Source organism: Pteropus medius, unplaced genomic scaffold, assembly GCF_902729225.1.
Source record: "Pteropus medius unplaced genomic scaffold, Ma_sr-lr_union100, whole genome shotgun sequence".
NCBI lineage: Eukaryota > Metazoa > Chordata > Mammalia > Chiroptera > Pteropodidae > Pteropus > Pteropus medius.
This window is the reverse complement of record NW_024349803.1, coordinates 20,758,288-20,775,688: the sequence shown is the minus strand read 5'-3', so window position 1 is coordinate 20,775,688 and position 17,401 is coordinate 20,758,288. Positions and strand designations below refer to the sequence as shown.

Below are 17,401 nucleotides of genomic sequence, written 5' to 3'. Positions count from 1 at the left end.
GCTCTGACGCCAGCGACGGTGCCACGTATACGACAGCCAATTGGCCCGCCCGGGCTTACGTCATCGCCTGCCCGGGGTTGGCCTGAGTTTGGAGCCAGCCGTCCTCCGTCCGGCGTCGCGTTCCGGTTTGTGGTGGCCGGCATCCAGCGTCAGGGCGGACTGGGGGACAAGACAGATCCAGAGTTGGTCAGTCTGGCAGGTGAAGGGTGCGAGCCCGGGCACGGCGGCGGGAGTGAGCGGCAGGGGTCGGCCAGGCGGACCGCGGACACCTCGGAGCCCAGAACTCAGTCTCTCCGGCCGCCCATCCGCAGGCGCGATGAAGGCACTGATCTTGGTAGGCGGCTATGGGACGCGATTGCGGCCACTGACGCTCAGCATCCCAAAGCCACTGGTGGACTTCTGCAATAAGCCCATCTTGCTGCACCAAGTGGAGGCGCTGGCTGCGGTAAGGCCCGCGGCCGGGATCGTGGTAGGACAAGAAGAGGGGCGGCAAGTAGAGTGGCGGACGCCCTTGCTTCGGGCTAAGCCCGCCTGTCGGCGGACGCCGTCCTTTCCTACAGGCAGGAGTGGACCACGTGATTCTGGCTGTGAGCTACATGTCTCAGGTGCTGGAGAAGGAAATGAAGGCGCAGGAGCAGAGGGTGAGTCGACTCGACCCTTTCCCTCCGTGCCCATCCAGCCTCCCACCGTGGTGGGAGGAACCTGACGGAGGCTTCTCCCTTCCAGCTAGGAATCCGAATCTCCATGTCCCATGAAGAGGAACCGCTCGGGACAGGTCAGTAGAGACAGGAAGGTCTCTTGGGGAGGGTTTAGGGCTGGGAAGGGGGGATAAGACCCAGACTGTGGATCCAGGGGCTCAGGCCCCCAGGAAAAAGGCGACCTGTCCTCCTACCCCAGCTGGACCCCTGGCACTGGCCCGCGATCTGCTCTCTGAGACTACAGACCCATTCTTCGTCCTCAACAGCGACGTGATCTGCGATTTCCCTTTCCAAGCCATGGTGCAGTTCCACCGGCACCATGGCCAGGAGGGCTCCATTCTGGTAAGCACCAGGTCTTTTTTTGGCACTCCCGTCCCCCATGGCCAGCTTCTCCCCGCCAACCTTGAACTGCCCCCTTATGCTGTGGGTGCAGATCTTTGCAGTATGTCGTTAAGCATTTGAGACACAGCCCCCGAGATTTAGGACAGCATGCATATAAGGTTCAGGAACACTGGACTAGGCCTGAGGTCCCCCTGCACTCAGGTGACCAAAGTGGAAGAACCCTCCAAGTACGGTGTGGTGGTGTGTGAGGCCGACACAGGCCGCATTCACCGGTTCGTGGAGAAACCACAGGTGTTTGTGTCCAACAAGATCAACGCGGGCATGTACATCCTAAGCCCTGCCGTGCTGCGGCGCATCCAGGTGTGTAGAAACAAACTGGGGGTGGGCTGGGCTAGGGCAGGCCACCACCACCACGACCCTGCTCACGAGCTGCCCACTCCCACAGCTGCGGCCTACGTCCATTGAGAAGGAGGTCTTTCCTGTCATGGCTGAGGAGGGGCAGCTATATGCCATGGAGCTGCAGGGTGAGGCAGGGAGGCCACAGGGTGGGGGTGGTCTGTGGCCAGGCTGAGCCCCCTGATGCATTCCCTCCCTACAGGCTTCTGGATGGACATTGGGCAGCCCAAGGATTTTCTCACCGGCATGTGCCTCTTCCTACAGTCACTGCGACAGAAGAAGCCTGAGCAGCTGTGCTCAGGCCCTGGCATTGTGGGCAACGTGCTGGTGGTGAGGCTCTTGCCCAGCCCATCATTAATCCCCTCAGTCTTGGGGGACAAATGGCTCACTTTTGTTTTCCCACTGTCCTCAGGACCCAAGCGCCCGCATTGGCCAGAACTGCAGCATTGGCCCCAACGTAAGCCTGGGTCCCGGTGTGGTGGTGGAGGATGGCGTGTGTATCCGGCGGTGCACAGTGCTGCGAGACGCGCACATCCGCTCCCATTCCTGGCTAGAGTCCTGCATCGTGGGCTGGCGCTGCCGCGTGGGCCAGTGGGTAAGCCTCTGGGCTGGGCCAGTTGGGGAGAGGGGCAGGGAATGTGCCTGCCTCACTGACAAGGCTGCCCCTCCCTCCTCGAGGTGCGCATGGAGAACGTGACAGTGCTGGGGGAGGACGTCATAGTTAACGACGAGCTCTACCTCAACGGGGCCAGCGTGCTGCCCCACAAGTCCATTGGCGAGTCTGTGCCAGAGCCTCGCATCATCATGTGAGGGGCTGCTGCGGGGCTGGCTGAGCCTCCATTTTCCCACTGGCAAGGGGAATACCTGCTTGACACGTCAGGAGGCCCTGGATTCGTTGCCATTTGTCTCGGGAGGCTTGGATGAGGATGAAGCTGTTGGACACTTGCCTTCTCCTGTGGACAAAATCTGGCAGAACCCTTGCCAGGCATACCCCACACAGCCTACTCCCTGAAGAAGGGCCAGGCCAGGGGTGTATGGAATAATAATTTAATGCTCACTGTGGCCCTGACTGAAAGTCAAGCTCAGGCACAATTAGGGCTTGGCTGGGCTCCCACCAATGAGGTTACACACAGGCAAGGAGGCTGGATGTGGCAGAGGGGCATAGGGGCAAGGCAAGGGGAGCTAGCTCATAAATAGGGCCCAGCCTGGGTCTAGGTTCAAGGGGGTAGGCTCTTGCTGTGTGGGCTAAGCATGCCTAGGCTGCCGAGGAAGTGGCACTTGAATTAGCTGCCTTTTCCCAGTCCTCTACAGACACGATGGTGGCTTTGCAGAAGAAACAATCCTTGTTGTTCATCAGATGCTGGTTGATGCAGGCTCTACAACGGGAGGGGGTGGGGGCGGCCTGTATATCCCTACTGCTCCCCCCACCCCCGTCCCCCTCCAGCCTCCTGTGCCCATGTGGCCCACTTACTTGCAAGACTTGTGGCCACAGGGCTGGAACACAGCAGAGATGGGGTGAGCATAGCAGATGGGGCAGAGGTCCTCCTCACTGGTGGGCTGCAGGGAGCAGAATGAGGGTCGGCTGGGGTTGGATGACCAGACAAGTGGGTATACACTATGCCTATATAGTATACACACAGTTGTGCCAACGTGCATTCAGATAGGGGTGGACCTGTGTGCTGCGGTGCCACTCACCAGGGAGGCAGCTGCTGCTTGGGCAGATGCAGAGGTCAGGTGTGCCAGCATCTGTTCCACCTGAGCCAGTTCCTCAACACTGATGTAATCTGTGTCTGGGGGCGGGGAGGTAGTAGGAGGTGTTAGGTGAAACGTAGCCCTGGAAGGCAGTGCCTCTTGAGTACCCCTAATCTGGAGATTTGCTCTGCAGACTCCTGACCTGGCCCGGCCCCCCAAATCCCCGTTCCTTGACCCTCCCTGGTCCACTCACAGCTCTGTAAGGAGAAGCGCTTCTGATCGGGGGCAGGCAAGGCAGTGCCAGAAGCGGGGGGCTCTGGCTGCCCCAGAAGATAGCATATAGAGCGCAGCTGGAAGCAGGGATCAGCCAGGAGCACCGACGTGGCTCTCTCTGTCCTAGGTGGGAGAGGGCATGAGAGTAGTCAAAGGCTGGGGACTGTCTGAAACTCTTCTGTCAGAGGGGTGGAGGCGGTGCGACAATCCAGCCCACTTGCGTCGTTGCCTCCTTCAGCCCACCCACATCCCTGTTTCTCCCCACACCTCCAAAAAGTTCTAGATCCCAGTGAATGACCCACACAGCCTGGGTACCAGGTTAAGAAAGCTCAGAGGAGCTATCAGGAGACAGTGAAAGTTCACCTGCCCCTTATTATACATTAACCCTTCAAAGAAAATACGTAATTAGGAGCTTAAAGGCGTATTCCTCAGGCTTCCTCTGCCGCAGAAAGCGAAGTGCAGGGCTGGGCACTGGGGCCGGACTCGCGCTCCCTCTGGCGGCCACGTGGGGCCCTTGATGGCCGAGGTCGCGGCTGCTCCGCCCCCTCCAACTGGAGCCAATGGGAGCCCAAGGCTCCGCCCCTGGGTAATCACCTCCCCAAGAGTATTTAACTGAGTGACCAAGAAAACACTCGGAGAGCTAGGAAAGCCTGAGGAGGTAGTGCTGAGTGGAGCGCGGCCCCAACTCACAACCTGGAACCGAGAAGTGGGAGCGGCTAGCAGCAAGTCAAGCCAGAGCAGAAGCGGGTGAGTCCCGGAGCAGTGCCCCGCGCAGAACTGCCCGGCCTCACCCTGGGTCGTTGCCGCCATGTCCTGGCTAGTACTACTGGGCGCACTGCTGTGCACGCTGCGAGTCGGATTAGGCACCCTGGACTCCGAGGACTTCCTGCCCACCGCGCCGCGTAACTGCCCCTACAAATGCGTCTGCGCTGCCGACCTCCTGAGCTGCGCAGGCCTTGGGCTGCAGGACGTGCCAGCCGCGTTACCTTTCTCTGCGGCAGACCTCGACCTGAGCCACAACGCGCTCCAGCGCCTGCGCCCCGGGTGGCTAACGCCCCTCTCCCAGCTGCGCGCCCTGCGCCTAGGTCACAACGAGCTGGAGGCGCTGGGTCGCGGAGTCTTCACCAATGCCAGCGGCCTGCGGCTGCTCGATTTATCATCGAACGCGCTGCGTGCGCTTGGCCGCCACGACCTCGCCGGGCTGGAGGCGCTCGAGATGCTGCTGCTGTTCAATAACCGCCTGGCGCACTTGGACCAGCACGCCTTCCAGGGCCTGGGCGCGCTCCGCTGGCTCTACCTGGGCTGCAACGAACTCACGTCTTTCTCTTTCGACCACCTGCACGGGCTGGGCGTGACCCACCTCCGCACCCTGGATCTCTCCTCCAACCGCCTGGGACGTATCTGGGTACCTGACCTGGCTTCGCTGCCCGCCTTTCTCAAGAACGGCCTTTACTTGCACAACAATCCGTTGCCCTGTGACTGCCACCTCTACCACCTGCTGCAGCGCTGGCACCAGCGGGGACTAAGCGCTGTGAGTGACTTCGCCCGTGAGTACATGTGTCTGGCTTTCAAAGTACCCACGTCCCGCGTGCGCTTCTTTGAGCACAGCCGAGTTTTTGAGAACTGCTCGGCTGCCCTGGCTCGGGGCCTAGAGCGGCCTGAAGAGCAGCTGCAAGTGCAGGTGGGTCGGTCCCTGAGGCTACAGTGCAACACCAGCGCCCCGGCAGCTCACGTTGCCTGGGTCTCCCCGCAGCATGAGCTGCTGGTGGCGCCAGGATCCCGCAATGGCAGCATCGCAGTGCTGGCTGATGGCAGCTTGGCCATCCGCAACGTGCAGCCATGGCATGAGGGTGTCTTTGTGTGCCTGGCCACTGGGCCCCGCCTACGTCACAGCCAGACTCACGAGTACAACGTGAGTGTGCACTTCACACACCCTGAGCCCGAGGCGTTCAACACCGGCTACACCACGCTGCTGGGCTGCGCCGTGGGCCTGGTGCTGGTGCTGCTCTACTTGTTCGCACCGCCCTGTCCTGGCTGCCGCCGCTGCTACCAGCGCACCTGCCGCTGCTGCCGCTGCTGCCGCTGGCCCCGAGCACCCAGCCCACTCCAGGAGCTGAGCGCACAGTCCTCCGTGCTCAGCACCACGCCACCCGATGCGCCCAGCCGCAAGGCCAGTGTCCACAAGCATGTGGTCTTTCTGGAACCCGGCAGGAGGAGCCTCAACGGTCGTGTGCAGCTGGCAGTAGCTGAGGACTTTGATCTCTACAACCCTGTGAGCCTGCGGTTCAAGGCCGGCTCCGAGTCCTCCAGCTCCACGGGCTCTGAGGGGCTGGTGATGACCTAGGCTGCCCAGGGCCCCCACCGCCTGCCTGCTGCTTGCCCTGCTCCCTGCTGTCACGCAGAGTACTGCCAGGTGCTGGTAGGAAGCACTGGGCTTGGTCCTCCAGCCTCCGGTGTGGGGCTCCACTTACCCCACAGTGGCCTCACTCACTGGTAGAATTGGGGTCCCTGACCTCTGCCTCAGCACAGGGCCTGCCTGTGCTCCCTTTCCTTGGGACCGCTTGGTGCCCAAATGTCACATGAGGATTGGAACCGAGGCCTATCAGGAAGAGCCCTTGCATTACAGTCCAGGTCCACCCCGAGGGGCCAAGGCAGCTATGAAGGAGTGCTGGTGAGGAATCGAAGCGGAACCTCCTTCCTCTTCCCAAGGGGATAGGAAGGGGGAGGGCTCCGAAGGAAGACCTGGCCCCGCCCCCAGGGGGAAGGCGGAAACAAGCCCTTCTCTGATGAACCGGGACTCTCCACGCACCAGCGTCTAGCCTACTTCCAGTCTACTTCAGCTTCACGACTCCATTCGGAGTCTGGTGGGCAGGCATGAGGCAGACCCGGCTCCTTAAGAGACCTGCAGGTGGCCTGGCCTGGGCCCTTGCCAGAACAGCCCTGCTCCTTCTGTGGCTGGAGCATCTGCAGGGTACTCTGAGGGCAGCGCGCCTCTCCCATGGGCTCCTGGGAGAGTAGGAAGGGCGCCATGGCCCTGTGCTCCCAGCTTTTCAGCAGTAAAGAGCCTGCTGAGCATGGCCGTGATGGAAGGGCGAAGCTGAGACTCACTGTCCCTTGAGGATAGAAGCCTCTTAAGGGTTGGCACTGGTCTCTGCCTAATGGCAGTGCCCTGGCTTCAGATCGGTTTCCCCCATCCCACTGCAGGGAGGCAGGGAAGGGGGGCTGGGAACCACTCCTGTGTGGGGGCTGAGCTGGCACTCTCACGAGTGTCTGGGATCCAGTTGTCATGGAGTTTCTCAATAAAGGTAGGACATGCTCATTGCTGGAGCCTTTGCAGACACAGGCAGCAGTGTGTGTGCTCAGCTCTTGATCCCAGCAGTGCTGTCCTGGACATCGCAGGATGGCACCCTGTCCCCGCCTGAGGCTCTGAGGTACCTGTTCTGCTGGAGTCTCGGATTCCCCTACTCAGAGCCGCTGTTACTGCCACCTGTTTAGTGCAGACCTCACCGCCTGCCCTCTGCCTCAAAGCCTGATCCTGAGGTCCATTTCAGAGATATGGAAACTGAACCGCAGGGAGGCCCGGCGTGGCCCTCTCCACATCGAACATGCTCAGCTCCCACCGGGGCCCACAGTCCCTCTCACTCACCCTGAGGCTGGGCCATGCACCAGGAGCTGTACCAGGATGCCTGTCACTGCCACCAGAATAGGGTAGTGGTCCACGCTCTCCAGGCCTATGGGAGGGAGGAAGGGGATTAGCTGCCCAGGAGCTCCCGGCTGATGCCATCCACCCATCCTATTGTCCTCCCTACAGAGGGGCACACTAACGATGGGGGTGCCAAGCCCGGCTATCATAGTGCAGGATGGAGAATCAGGCATCACTGCTCCTGGCAGAGGAACCAAAGCCTGTGGCATGGTGAATGCGGGGCCCCTAAGTCCTCACCAGGCAGCCGCAGGGTGACCACACGGTCAAATAGGTTCCTCTCAGCCGTCACGCGGTTCAGCACTTGGTTCAGCAACTGTGAGGGCGGGAGTACGTTGGTGGCTAGGTGGGCTCACCACTGGGGCACCCTGGGTCCCACCCACCCTCCTTGCCTGGATGCACACACCTGTGCAAGACGCCGCAGTAGCATCTCAGAGGTAGGCTGGGACCAGTCGAGGAATATCTCAGGCACCAGTGTGATGGTCATCTCCAAGACACGCAGCAGGCTGACCGAGAGGTCAAAGCAGGTGGCACATACCTTGAGCTGCCGACTGTCTACGAAGTTCCTCTCCAGGCGTTCAGCAGCCTGCTGGATCTGAGCCACCAACGGGCGGGTGGGTGGGCAGGCAGTGGTCAGTGGCCTGGCCGCTGCAAATTGTGCCTTACCCTCTGCATCGTACTGGTCCACAAGGTCCCACCACAACCCACCTCCTGGATCATGCCGACGAACTCAGAAAAGGCCCAGTTGAGCTGGTTGAGGACGCTGTTGAGGAAGCTGGGCGCCACGTCGGGATCCTGGCGCAGCAGGTCTGCCATGTGCTGCTGCAGCAGGGTGGAGGGGCAGGGCTCTGCAGGGGCATGGGCAGGCGGCAGCGTTGGGCACTCCAGTCAGTGGCCCTGCCTGGCTGCCTCTGCCCTCACTCGGTGGGCCATTGGTGTAGGACAGAGATGGCTCTGGGAACGCTCAGGCCACACAAGCAGGAGGACGGGGTGCAGTACTGCCTGGGGGTTAGGGCTAAATCTGTCCTCCCTCTGCTGAGCAAGCCACAGGCTATGGCTGTTTCTAGCCCCACAGCACCCCCTAGGCCTAGAGCAGCACCCCCAGCCCCAGCCTGAGCCCTAGCAAGTTCTCAGTCGCAGCTTCATGGACCTAGACCTTTCTTCACTCGTAGAAAGGCTGGCTTCCCCAGAAGCCTCCTCTGAGCCCTGCCGTCCTCCACTGTCCTCTGCTGCCCTTGGCCTGGCCTTGGCATGTAGCCGAAGTGGTGGGCGCTAAGTCTGAGCTGAGAGGCAGCAGTAACCAGAGCCCTCAGCCGCAGCCAGGCTGAGCAGAAACCCCCCTCCCCTGCGAATCGATAGTTCCTGCAGCAGCGGGACGTGGCTCCGGCCACTCTCCGTTGCAGCTCAGTTCCACCCTGGGGGCAGGAACAAGGCAACTGGCAAGGACTTGCTTTGCAACTCTGTACAAGGCACTTGGCCTCTAGGGACACCTTTCAGGCTAAAACATTGCCCACCAAGGCAGAAACACACCTTGTGGGCCAAGGAAAGCTATCATGTGGGGTGAGTACGGCGTGTGGCAGGCAGGCCCTGGGCTGAGCCGGGGAGAAGGACCTCAGGCTCACAGGGCTTTGCTGGGCCATGGCCCCAGGCGAGAGCACAGCCTCTGCTCCAACCAGCTGCCCCTTCCTCCAGGAAGCCCATGGACACCCTCTGGGGCCCTGGCCAACCCCCAGTCTGTGCCTCCCTGGACTCAGGTATCCAAGACCTGGCACCAGCAGATGGCAAAAAGGGGCAAAAGGACATGGTGCTGAGACAAAGATGGAGATCAGGGAACAGGGTCCTCACCCTGCACAAGCTGCCAGCAGCCTGGGAAGATACTGCCCCTTTTCACTGTGACCCGCACACAGCCTCAGGCCCAAAGGGCACACGTGGGACTGGGGAGGAAGGGGGAGTAGTCCCAGAGTGTCCTTGAGCTGGACGGATGCTGGGGAATGGAAACCCCAGGGGAAAGAGGGAGTTTGGGGCCCGGGGAGGGGCTGGAAGAAGTGGAGAAGTCTGAGAGAACCCAGGAGCAGTGGGCAAGGGCCGCCTGCCCGCTCGAGCTGGATACTCACTCTGGAGGCTGGGCAAATTGGCGTCCTCAGGTTTGGTTTTCAGCAGGTGTGGCAGCCGTGTATAGCGGTAGCCGAACCCACAGCCCTGGGGGGTGGGGTCAGTGGGAGGTCAGTGGGACAGGGCAACCCTTCCTTCCGGCCAGCCACAGCCACCTCCCCTCTAGACAGGCTTACCCTCCAGAGCCGCACCAGGATCCAGTTGGTCTGGGCCCAGGGCCGCTGCTCATAGGGAGCCAGGAGGCTCCTCACCATGGCGATGCGCCTGTGAAGGCAAGGGGTGGCAGGCACAGGGTAAGGTTGGGCGTGGTGCTGTGATGGACGGGGTGCATGCTCCACCCCTAGACCCTACTCACTGCTCCTCAGGGATCCGCTCCACCGCCCGGAGGGAGTGTGGGTAGCAGACATAGCTGGCCAGGGCCTGCATCAGCGAGTCACGGATGTCTGCTGGGACAGGCCAGGCCTCAGCAGGTACCTAGCATGAGCCCTGGCCCCCGTGCCTCCTGCCCATCTGGCCAGCATTTTGTGTAGCAAATAGCCAGCCAGAGATGCCATCCCATCCCATCCCATCCCCCCAAGCCTTCTGTAGGGCACCTCACCAGTGCCCACGATGCGTGTGTCGGCAAAGTGTTTGGCGAGGATGGCAGCCAGGCGGGTCAGGGTCTCTTCATAGCCTGCAGGGTGCGGAGTCAGAGCTGTTGGCTGAGAGCGGGGGCTGCAGAGGCAGGCACATCCCTGGGCAGAGTGAGTGGGCTTGGGTAGTGGGCTCCACGCCTGGCTCCAAGGGCGATTCTGGGCCCAAGCCAGCACCTGGGGACTTTAGGCCCGGCAATCACCAACAACGAGTGAGAGGCTAAGGCACGGACTCACTGTGGGGGAGGGGCAGGTCCTGGCAAGAGACCCGACCAAGCCCAAACCCATCTCGGCACACACACTTGATGGCTGGCTCAGTATCAAAGCGCCCTGGGTACCCATGGCTCCACCTCTGAGGACAAAGCCTGCACCTAGGCCTGGGGCGGGGCAAAGGCAGGCCAGGGGCAGGCCAGACATGGACCACCCAGGCCAGCCTGGAATCAGTGGTCTGCAAGAAGCCCAGGATCCTATGTGGCCCCTTGCACGGCCCACTCCTTGCTGTGATCTACGGAGACAAACCACTCTGCCCTGCGCAGTTGCCACACCCTGTGGCCAGTACCAGGAAGGCAAGGTGAGAGGCCAGTTGGCTTCCAAAGCACAGCAGCACCAAGAAGGCAACGAAAGTGGGGATCCATTTTGTCTGTGTACCTCCCAGCACCAGGGAGGAGCTGCTGGTTCTGTGGTGCTGGCACCAGGCAGGGCTCTCTGCCATGTGAGGCTTTAGCAAATGCCTGTCCGATGCAGCAGGGCAGAGCAGGAGCTGCCTCCCCTCCTCCCTCTGTAGATGTGTGCTGCTGGGCCGCGAGGGCTCAGAACAGGGCCCCCAGTGCTCACGCCGAAGGCCCCCTCCCAGCCTGAATGGCCCCATCACCTGGGAGCTCCTCCATGCTATGCACAGGGCCGAAGTAATTCTTGAGAGCGCTGTAGCTGTTGATGGCCACGCTCAGGTAGAACTCGGGCATGAAGGCAAAGAGAGAACCTGTGCGGTCACCGTGCTCGATGGTCCGCAGGCAGACTCGCAGCAGCCAGTAAATGTCCAGCATCTTCTCCTGCAGGAGGCACACAGGGCGCTGCTGGGCTGCTCGAGGGAAGGCTCACTGGGGGCATGGCCCAGTCTGGGGACCCGGAAAGGCCTCCCGGAACATGACATGAGGACTGAGAACTGATCCCAGGAAGTGGGAGCAGTGGCGATGGAGGACTCCGCAGACGAAGAGGGCACACCCTGCCTAAAAGGGCTACACTGTCGCCCAGACCAGAACTCCGGTTTATATTTTTTAAAGGCACAGAAGTTTTTAAGCGAGAGGGTGCCATGTGACCAGTCTGTGTTGGAGCGCTGCCCAGTGCAGAAGGGGCTGCAGGGGCAAGTGGGGACAGAGGAATGAGGAAGCTACAGCCTCATGTAGGCCCATGACAGCAGACAAGGGGACCGAAGGGCCAGGAATGGGGACGCACCAATGAATGGTGGGGGCAAGGGCAGTGTCACATCAAGAGTGGGGCATACGTCTACGGCCATGCCACCCTGAACAAGCCTGATCCTGTCTGATCTCGGAAGCTAAGAAGGGTCGGGCCTGGTTAGTGCTTGGATGGGAGACCACCTAGGAAGACCAGGTGCTATAGGTGTAAAAAATAAGGAGTTGTAAGCTGACAAGGTCCTTGCAATCTGTGAGGTCAACCAAGGGTTGCCTCGCCTAAAAAAATTAAAAAACAAAAAAGCGTGGGTCATGCATTTCTGGGGGTGACAGAGCCCCATGGAGAGCACAGGTACTGGAGGGGAAGCAGGCCTGGTGCAGGGCAGAGGGGTGTGGCTTAGGATGTGTGGAGCACAAGGTGCCTGCAGATGCCCCCAGACAGGTGGCCATCGAGGAGGGAGGTAGAAATGTGGTCTGGCGCTCCAAGGGGAAAGTGCTGGCAAGGCAGGAGGCAGCATGACTGCTGGTGAAACGGTCACAGGAAGGAGACAAACCTGCCACGGGCCCTGTTCCACACAGTATGGTTCCCAGACAGTCTGTCAAGATCCCACAAAAGGGACCAGAGTGAGGCCCCAGACCGCACCTCTTGGGGAGGAGCTGGAGTATCTGGACTGTACACCAGCTCTCTGATGCCCTCAAACCTAAGACCCCGAGGAGATGTAAGCCAGGTGTCAGAGGGTGGGCCTGGGCCTGGGCGTGCACATGGTCAGTGAGCCGGAAGGCCAGAGAAGACCAAGTCTGAGGAGGGGGATGGCAATGGCGCCGATGCAGTCAAGGGGCCACTGTAAGGGGGGTAGAGGCATGTCTGCACCTGGGATGGAGGGGACGGGGCTTGATAGAGACCTTGCGAGAAATGGAGGAGCCTGTACTGGGGCCAAGAGTAAAGGAAAGATGAGCTAAGACAGAGCAGGAGGAGGGCACGGGGGCTGTAACTGGATGCAGAGTCAGGGCAGGGCGTAATGGGCTTTTTCCTTTACTAACAGGAGAAACTGAATGAGAAGGAGGCAGCAGAGTGAGCATTGCGGATGCAGGAGGAAGAAGGCAGTTGAGCTTAATAAGGGCTAAATGATGACAAACCTACAGCTAACATCACACGGAAGCTTTTCTTCCATGACCAGGGATGCAAGGCAAGGATGCCTGTTCTTACCACGGCTATTAACAGCACGGGAAGTTCCAGCCTGTGCAATCAGGCAAGGAAAAGAAGTAAAAGGCATCCGAATTGGAAAGGAGGGAGTCAAATTATCTTTGTTCACAGATGACATGATCTTATATGTAGAAAACCCTAAAGATTACACACACACACACACACACACGTGCACACTCAAATGATTTTTGACAAGGGTGCCAAAGACTAGTCTTTTCAACAATGGTACTGGGAAAACTGGATATCCACATGCAAAAGAGTAAAGTGGGACCGTTACTTTGTATTATACAAAAATTAACTCAAAATGAATCAAAGACCAAAACTTAAGAACAAACACTACGAAACTCTTAGAAGAAAACAGAGGAGAAAAATCTTCACGACCTTGGATTGGACAATGATTTCTTGGATATGACAAGAAAAGCATAGGCAAGAAAAGAACAAACAGATAAACTGGACTACATCAAAATTAAAAACCGTGCAACGAAGGACACGATCAACAGAGTGAAAAGGTAACTCACAGAATGGGGGAAAATATTTATAAATCATAACTGCATAAGGGGTTAATATCCAGAATATATAAAGAACAACTATAAATCAACAACAACCACCAAAAGAACGAGCTGATTAAAAAAATAGGCAAATAGATTTGCATAGATGTTTCTCCAAAGAAGATATACAAATGGCCAATAAGCACATGAAAAGATGCTCAGCATCACTAATCATGAGGGGAATGCAAATCGAAATGACAATGAGATACCACTTCATTCAGAGTAGGATGGCCATTATATTAACACGTTTCCTGTGCGCCCCGAGAATACTTGCCAGCTGGTGCTTGCCACTGCAGCCTTTACCCCAAGGTAACTCACGGGTTACAGTCCTAACCTCACCCCCGAAGTGTGCCAGGAAATATCTCACTTTTACTTTCAGGTCACTTCTGCACATTGAGAGTTTTTGAAAACAAATGACGTCATTCTACTTATAGTATTCTATTTCCAGTTACAAAATATAATGATTCTCAATCGCTGAAAATGCGAATCCTAGAAGACGTAGCATTCCTATGCTTGATGTTAAATTAATGCTGGCAGTGATTGCATTTTTTTCTAAATGGGAAAAAGGTTAAAAAAAAAAAAAACAACAGTAACAAGCGTTGGCAAAGATGGGAAGAAACTGGAACATTTGAGCCCGGGGGGTGGGACTGTAAAATGGTACAGCTACTGTGGAAAGCAATACAGTAGTTCCTCAAATAATTAAAAATAAAACTATCATATGATCCAGCGATTCTACTACTGAGCATAGACCCAAAAGAATTGAAAACGGGACCCTAAAGAGACATTTGTACACCCCTGTTCATAGCAGCATTATTCACAATAGCCTCACAGTGGCAGCAACCCAAGTGTCTATCAATAGATGGACAGATAAATGAAATGTGGTATCACATACGATGGAATGTTATTTAGCCTTAAAAAGGAAGGAAATCCTGACATATGCTTCAACGTGGATGAACAGTGAGAACATGATGCTAAGTCAAATAAGCATAAAGACTAACACTGTGTACGACTCCAGTTGACTGAGGGACCAAGAGAAGTCAAATGCATAGAGATAAAAAGTCGAAAGATGGCTGCTGGGGACTGAGGTGGGGCATGGCGAGTTAACAGGTGTAAGCGTCAGTCCGGGAAGATGAAGCAGTTCTTTTCAGAGCTCCATTTCACAGCGATGTGGACACACTCAGCGCTACTGAACGAACGGTCCGTTAAAACCACTAAGATGGTAAGTTATATGTTGCATTTTGCCACAACTTTAAAAAACGGTGAAGATGATAAATTTTAAGTTATGTCTATTTTATCGCAATTTAAATAAAAAAAGAAAAACGTACAGAGATGGGAAGGCAAGGTTCCTAAGAGGGAGGTATGGGAGGGAGTGGCAAGACTGCCTAGGGGGGTCGACAGGTGAGACCCGGGCAGAGAAGGTCCCTGGCAGTGATCTTCCTGGCGGGTCAGAGGCTGTAGGGTTAGGGAGGAACCACCAGGAGAAAGAGCAAGTAGAGATGGCGGGACAGAGATGGGGACACCAAGGACCTGGACCAAGTTATGGGGGAGGGGCCTGCCCAAGAAGGTAGACAGCTGCCCTGATATGGGCACCTGAGGAGCAACCAGGCGCTCACCAGAGGGCGAGGTGCCAGGACGCGGGGAGAGGAAACAAGTCCGGAGGCTCCGGGGCCTGGGGGTCCAAGTATGGTCAGAGGGAATGCGCCGTCTGTCCGTCTGTCTTTCTACCCCTGGAGGCCGACTGCCCTAGGAAGGCAGAGCCTTGGCTTTCTGGTTCACTGCTGAGTGTCCCCAGCGTCAGGATGGCACCTGGCATACGCCAGGCTCTGGGCACATGTTACCGAATGAATGAGCGAATGAGTGAGTGGGAGCGAGCCAGTGGCCTCAAGGGCGGGGAGTCTGAGAGATGTAGAGCGAGGGTGTGGCTTGGGAGAGGCCTCAACGAGCCGCAGATGCATGGTAGGGGAGGATGGGGGGCAGGGAGGAGGGAGGAGGGAGAGACAGGTTCTGTTTCTCTAGGAGAGGGTTTATGAACTGGAGGGAAACTGGGGAGTCTAAAAATGGCATCTACTCAAGTTCATAGGTCATGAGAGGGCCAGGGTCACGGCATGGGGTGGGAAAAGGGAGGATGAGGAGCAGGGAGGGGGCCCGTGTGTGCCAGAGGCCCGGGGCCACAGGGAGCATCGAGGGCCGGCACAGCTCTGCCTGATCTGTGACTAGCCTGCTCACCTGGGAGTACACGGTGGCATGGACCCAGGCCAGGCGACGACTCAGGTGGTCCAGCTTTTCTGAAAAAACTTTCTGGCTCTTGGTCAACTCCGCAAGAATGTCCTTCCTCTGCCACCCGAGGAGAAAGGAAGATCAGGACACGGCCCCACATCAGACCTACCCTGCCTTCCCCAGGCAGCCCTCACAGGGCCCCACTGGTGCGTGCAGCAGGCAAAGGGTCGGGCAGACCCGGCTCCACTCTTCAAAACCCTCTCTGCCTCTGACCCACTGGTGAACCCAAGCAAGCCTCAGAACAGGGCCACGGCCATCCCTCAGAATGCAAAAGTTAGATGCAGCTGGGAGTCTGTGAGCCCCTGGCCAGGACACCCCAGGGACTCCACACTGAACTGCAGCTCCAATAGCTGCTCTCTCCCTGGCCAAGCCCAGGGGTCTGCGGATAGCTGGAGACAGGCGGCCTGCCTGGGCAGCCCAGCCTGGGCATGCTTGGCCCTGTTCCCCAGGCTGGGAGAGCCACAGGAGGGGAGCAGGGGAGCCAGGCCCCGCTTCCTGCTGACTCTGCAAGTGGCTGGGGAAGCACTCAGGGTCAAATCCATAATTGATGAGCGTGGGTATGCATCAGCACTTAGCAGGCCGGGGTGGGGGCACCTTGGCACAGGCTTCAGCTGGTCGATAGGGCTCTGGCTGCACCCAGCCCTGGTACCAGCCCCGCCTCTCGCTGACGTGGTATGGGGGGTGGTGGGGCAAGGAAAACTGCTGGGGCGGCGGGCAGGGGCAGGGTTAGGCCGGGCCAGATTTCCTCTGTGGACTGACCTGGGGACCTGGGTAAGCTGCCCCTCTGCCACGCCCGCCCTCCCAAAGACCCACCCACCTGTGCAGGCCTTACCCGTTTGGGGCACCGGCGGAGCTTGTCCTCTGTGTCCCTCAGAGCCATTGCATACTCATTGACATCGTCGGACACACCCACCATCTAGAGCAAGGGAAACGGCATGTCCACGGTGACCTTCGGGTGCCTTACCCACGTTTTTCCAGACCCAGTCCAGACCTCAGCCCTGCCAAACTCTCAACCTTAGGCCAAAACGGCCCCCTCCCCTCAAAGTCAAGCAGGTCAGGCCTAAGCACTGACAAGGAACCGGTGTCACTGTGGCACACGCGCACGTGCCCAGTCATGCCCAGGCAACCCGTAGAGCCAGGTGCGTTTGTGGGTGCACACAACACAGCACCCAAACAGGCAGAACCACATGACATGCGCCTGGTTCAGCGGCTTGAGACCTTGCCCAGCTGCTGGTGAACGCTGAGGTTGTACATCATCACCGCACCGTCGAGGACTTCCAGCAGCGAGTTCTCGGTGAGGGGCTGCTCGGGCTCCTCAGGGGGCCGCCCCAGCAGCAGGCCCTCGTTCCAGTGGCTGCCCTCAACTAGGGAGTGAGGGAAGGTTAAGGTCAAGGTCAGAGACCAGTCTAGTTCTCTCCTCCGCCTGCTGAGCCAGGATGGGCCTCACAGCAGGAGGAAGAAGCCCTTTCCCCTGGGCCCCCCCCAGAGACCTGCAGGGAGAACCCGGGGGGGCGGGGGGGGAGTCAACTTCCTGCAGCTCCAGGACCTATTTCTGTGGAATCAATTTCCTGCCCTCAGAGTGCATTTCCCATGCCCTTGAGAGACTGCCAGGCTACAGGACAAGGAGAGAGTGGAGGCATGTCCTGGCTCTGCCCAGGGCGGGGAGTCGTACTCAACAGAAACTTCGACACCGCGTCGGCCCTGCCCGACACCTACTGTCCTCCCGGGTCCGCTGCTCTGCGCTCAGCGTGCGCACTTTCACTTTCTCCGAGGTGCTCAGAGGCCGCCGCGGGGTCATCAGGCTCACAGCTGCTGTGCTGAGGAAGCGGTTGGCTCGGCCCAGGGTTGGAGAGCTGAGCCAGCCGGGCCGGGGCAGGGGCAGCGCACCCCCAATGGCCAGGGCCTGCGTGGGGCGCTGTGGTGGAGAGAGGAGGCCAGACGCCACTCAGCTCCCCAGGACTCGGGCCCACTCAGGGCTCCCTTGATTCATGGGGCTGGGGAATGGGAAGGGAAGCTTTGTGCCTCCACCCACAATAAGGGCACCTGCCTGGTGGGCAGCTCCTTGCCTGCATGGAGGGGGAGATGGCCCTGGGTGACACCCCTGCCCGTTTGAGAGAG

General features: G+C 58.7%; 3 protein-coding genes and 1 pseudogene across 9 annotated transcripts in view; 3 read left to right on the top strand and 1 right to left on the bottom strand.

Annotated features, from left to right (window-relative positions):
• The first annotated feature begins 65 nt into the window (after positions 1-65).
• On the top strand, positions 66-2,498 carry GMPPB (GDP-mannose pyrophosphorylase B). Its single transcript, XM_039837787.1, has 9 exons — positions 66-445; positions 561-641; positions 727-775; positions 898-1,040; positions 1,242-1,400; positions 1,486-1,564; positions 1,639-1,766; positions 1,849-2,031; positions 2,115-2,498. The coding sequence occupies exons 1-9, from the start codon at positions 317-319 to the stop codon at positions 2,244-2,246; spliced, it is 1,083 nt and encodes a 360-aa protein (XP_039693721.1). The 5' UTR covers positions 66-316; the 3' UTR covers positions 2,247-2,498.
• The window catches only part of RNF123 (ring finger protein 123), a 27,673-nt gene continuing 12,739 nt past the window's right edge, over positions 2,468-17,401 (bottom strand). For 4 of the 7 annotated variants that reach the window (XM_039837767.1, XM_039837766.1, XM_039837768.1 and 1 more), the window contains 17 exons: positions 17,000-17,198; positions 16,502-16,647; positions 16,116-16,199; positions 15,233-15,340; positions 10,717-10,894; positions 9,812-9,886; positions 9,569-9,659; positions 9,390-9,477; positions 9,216-9,300; positions 7,810-7,949; positions 7,508-7,696; positions 7,342-7,417; positions 7,048-7,132; positions 3,382-3,524; positions 3,132-3,226; positions 2,908-2,993; positions 2,468-2,812 (listed from right to left, as the gene is read on the bottom strand). In XM_039837767.1, the coding sequence (XP_039693701.1) occupies positions 2,692-2,812; positions 2,908-2,993; positions 3,132-3,226; positions 3,382-3,524; positions 7,048-7,132; positions 7,342-7,417; positions 7,508-7,696; positions 7,810-7,949; positions 9,216-9,300; positions 9,390-9,477; positions 9,569-9,659; positions 9,812-9,886; positions 10,717-10,894; positions 15,233-15,340; positions 16,116-16,199; positions 16,502-16,647; positions 17,000-17,198 (1,989 nt within the window). In that variant the 3' untranslated portion in view covers positions 2,468-2,691. The other 3 variants (XM_039837770.1, XM_039837769.1, XM_039837772.1) reach the window with 3 other exon arrangements.
• On the top strand, positions 3,522-6,739 carry AMIGO3 (adhesion molecule with Ig like domain 3). The gene has a single exon (XM_039837783.1). The coding sequence runs from the start codon at positions 4,210-4,212 to the stop codon at positions 5,743-5,745; it is 1,536 nt and encodes a 511-aa protein (XP_039693717.1). The 5' UTR covers positions 3,522-4,209; the 3' UTR covers positions 5,746-6,739.
• LOC120582527 (uncharacterized) lies at positions 11,347-11,465 on the top strand (annotated as a pseudogene).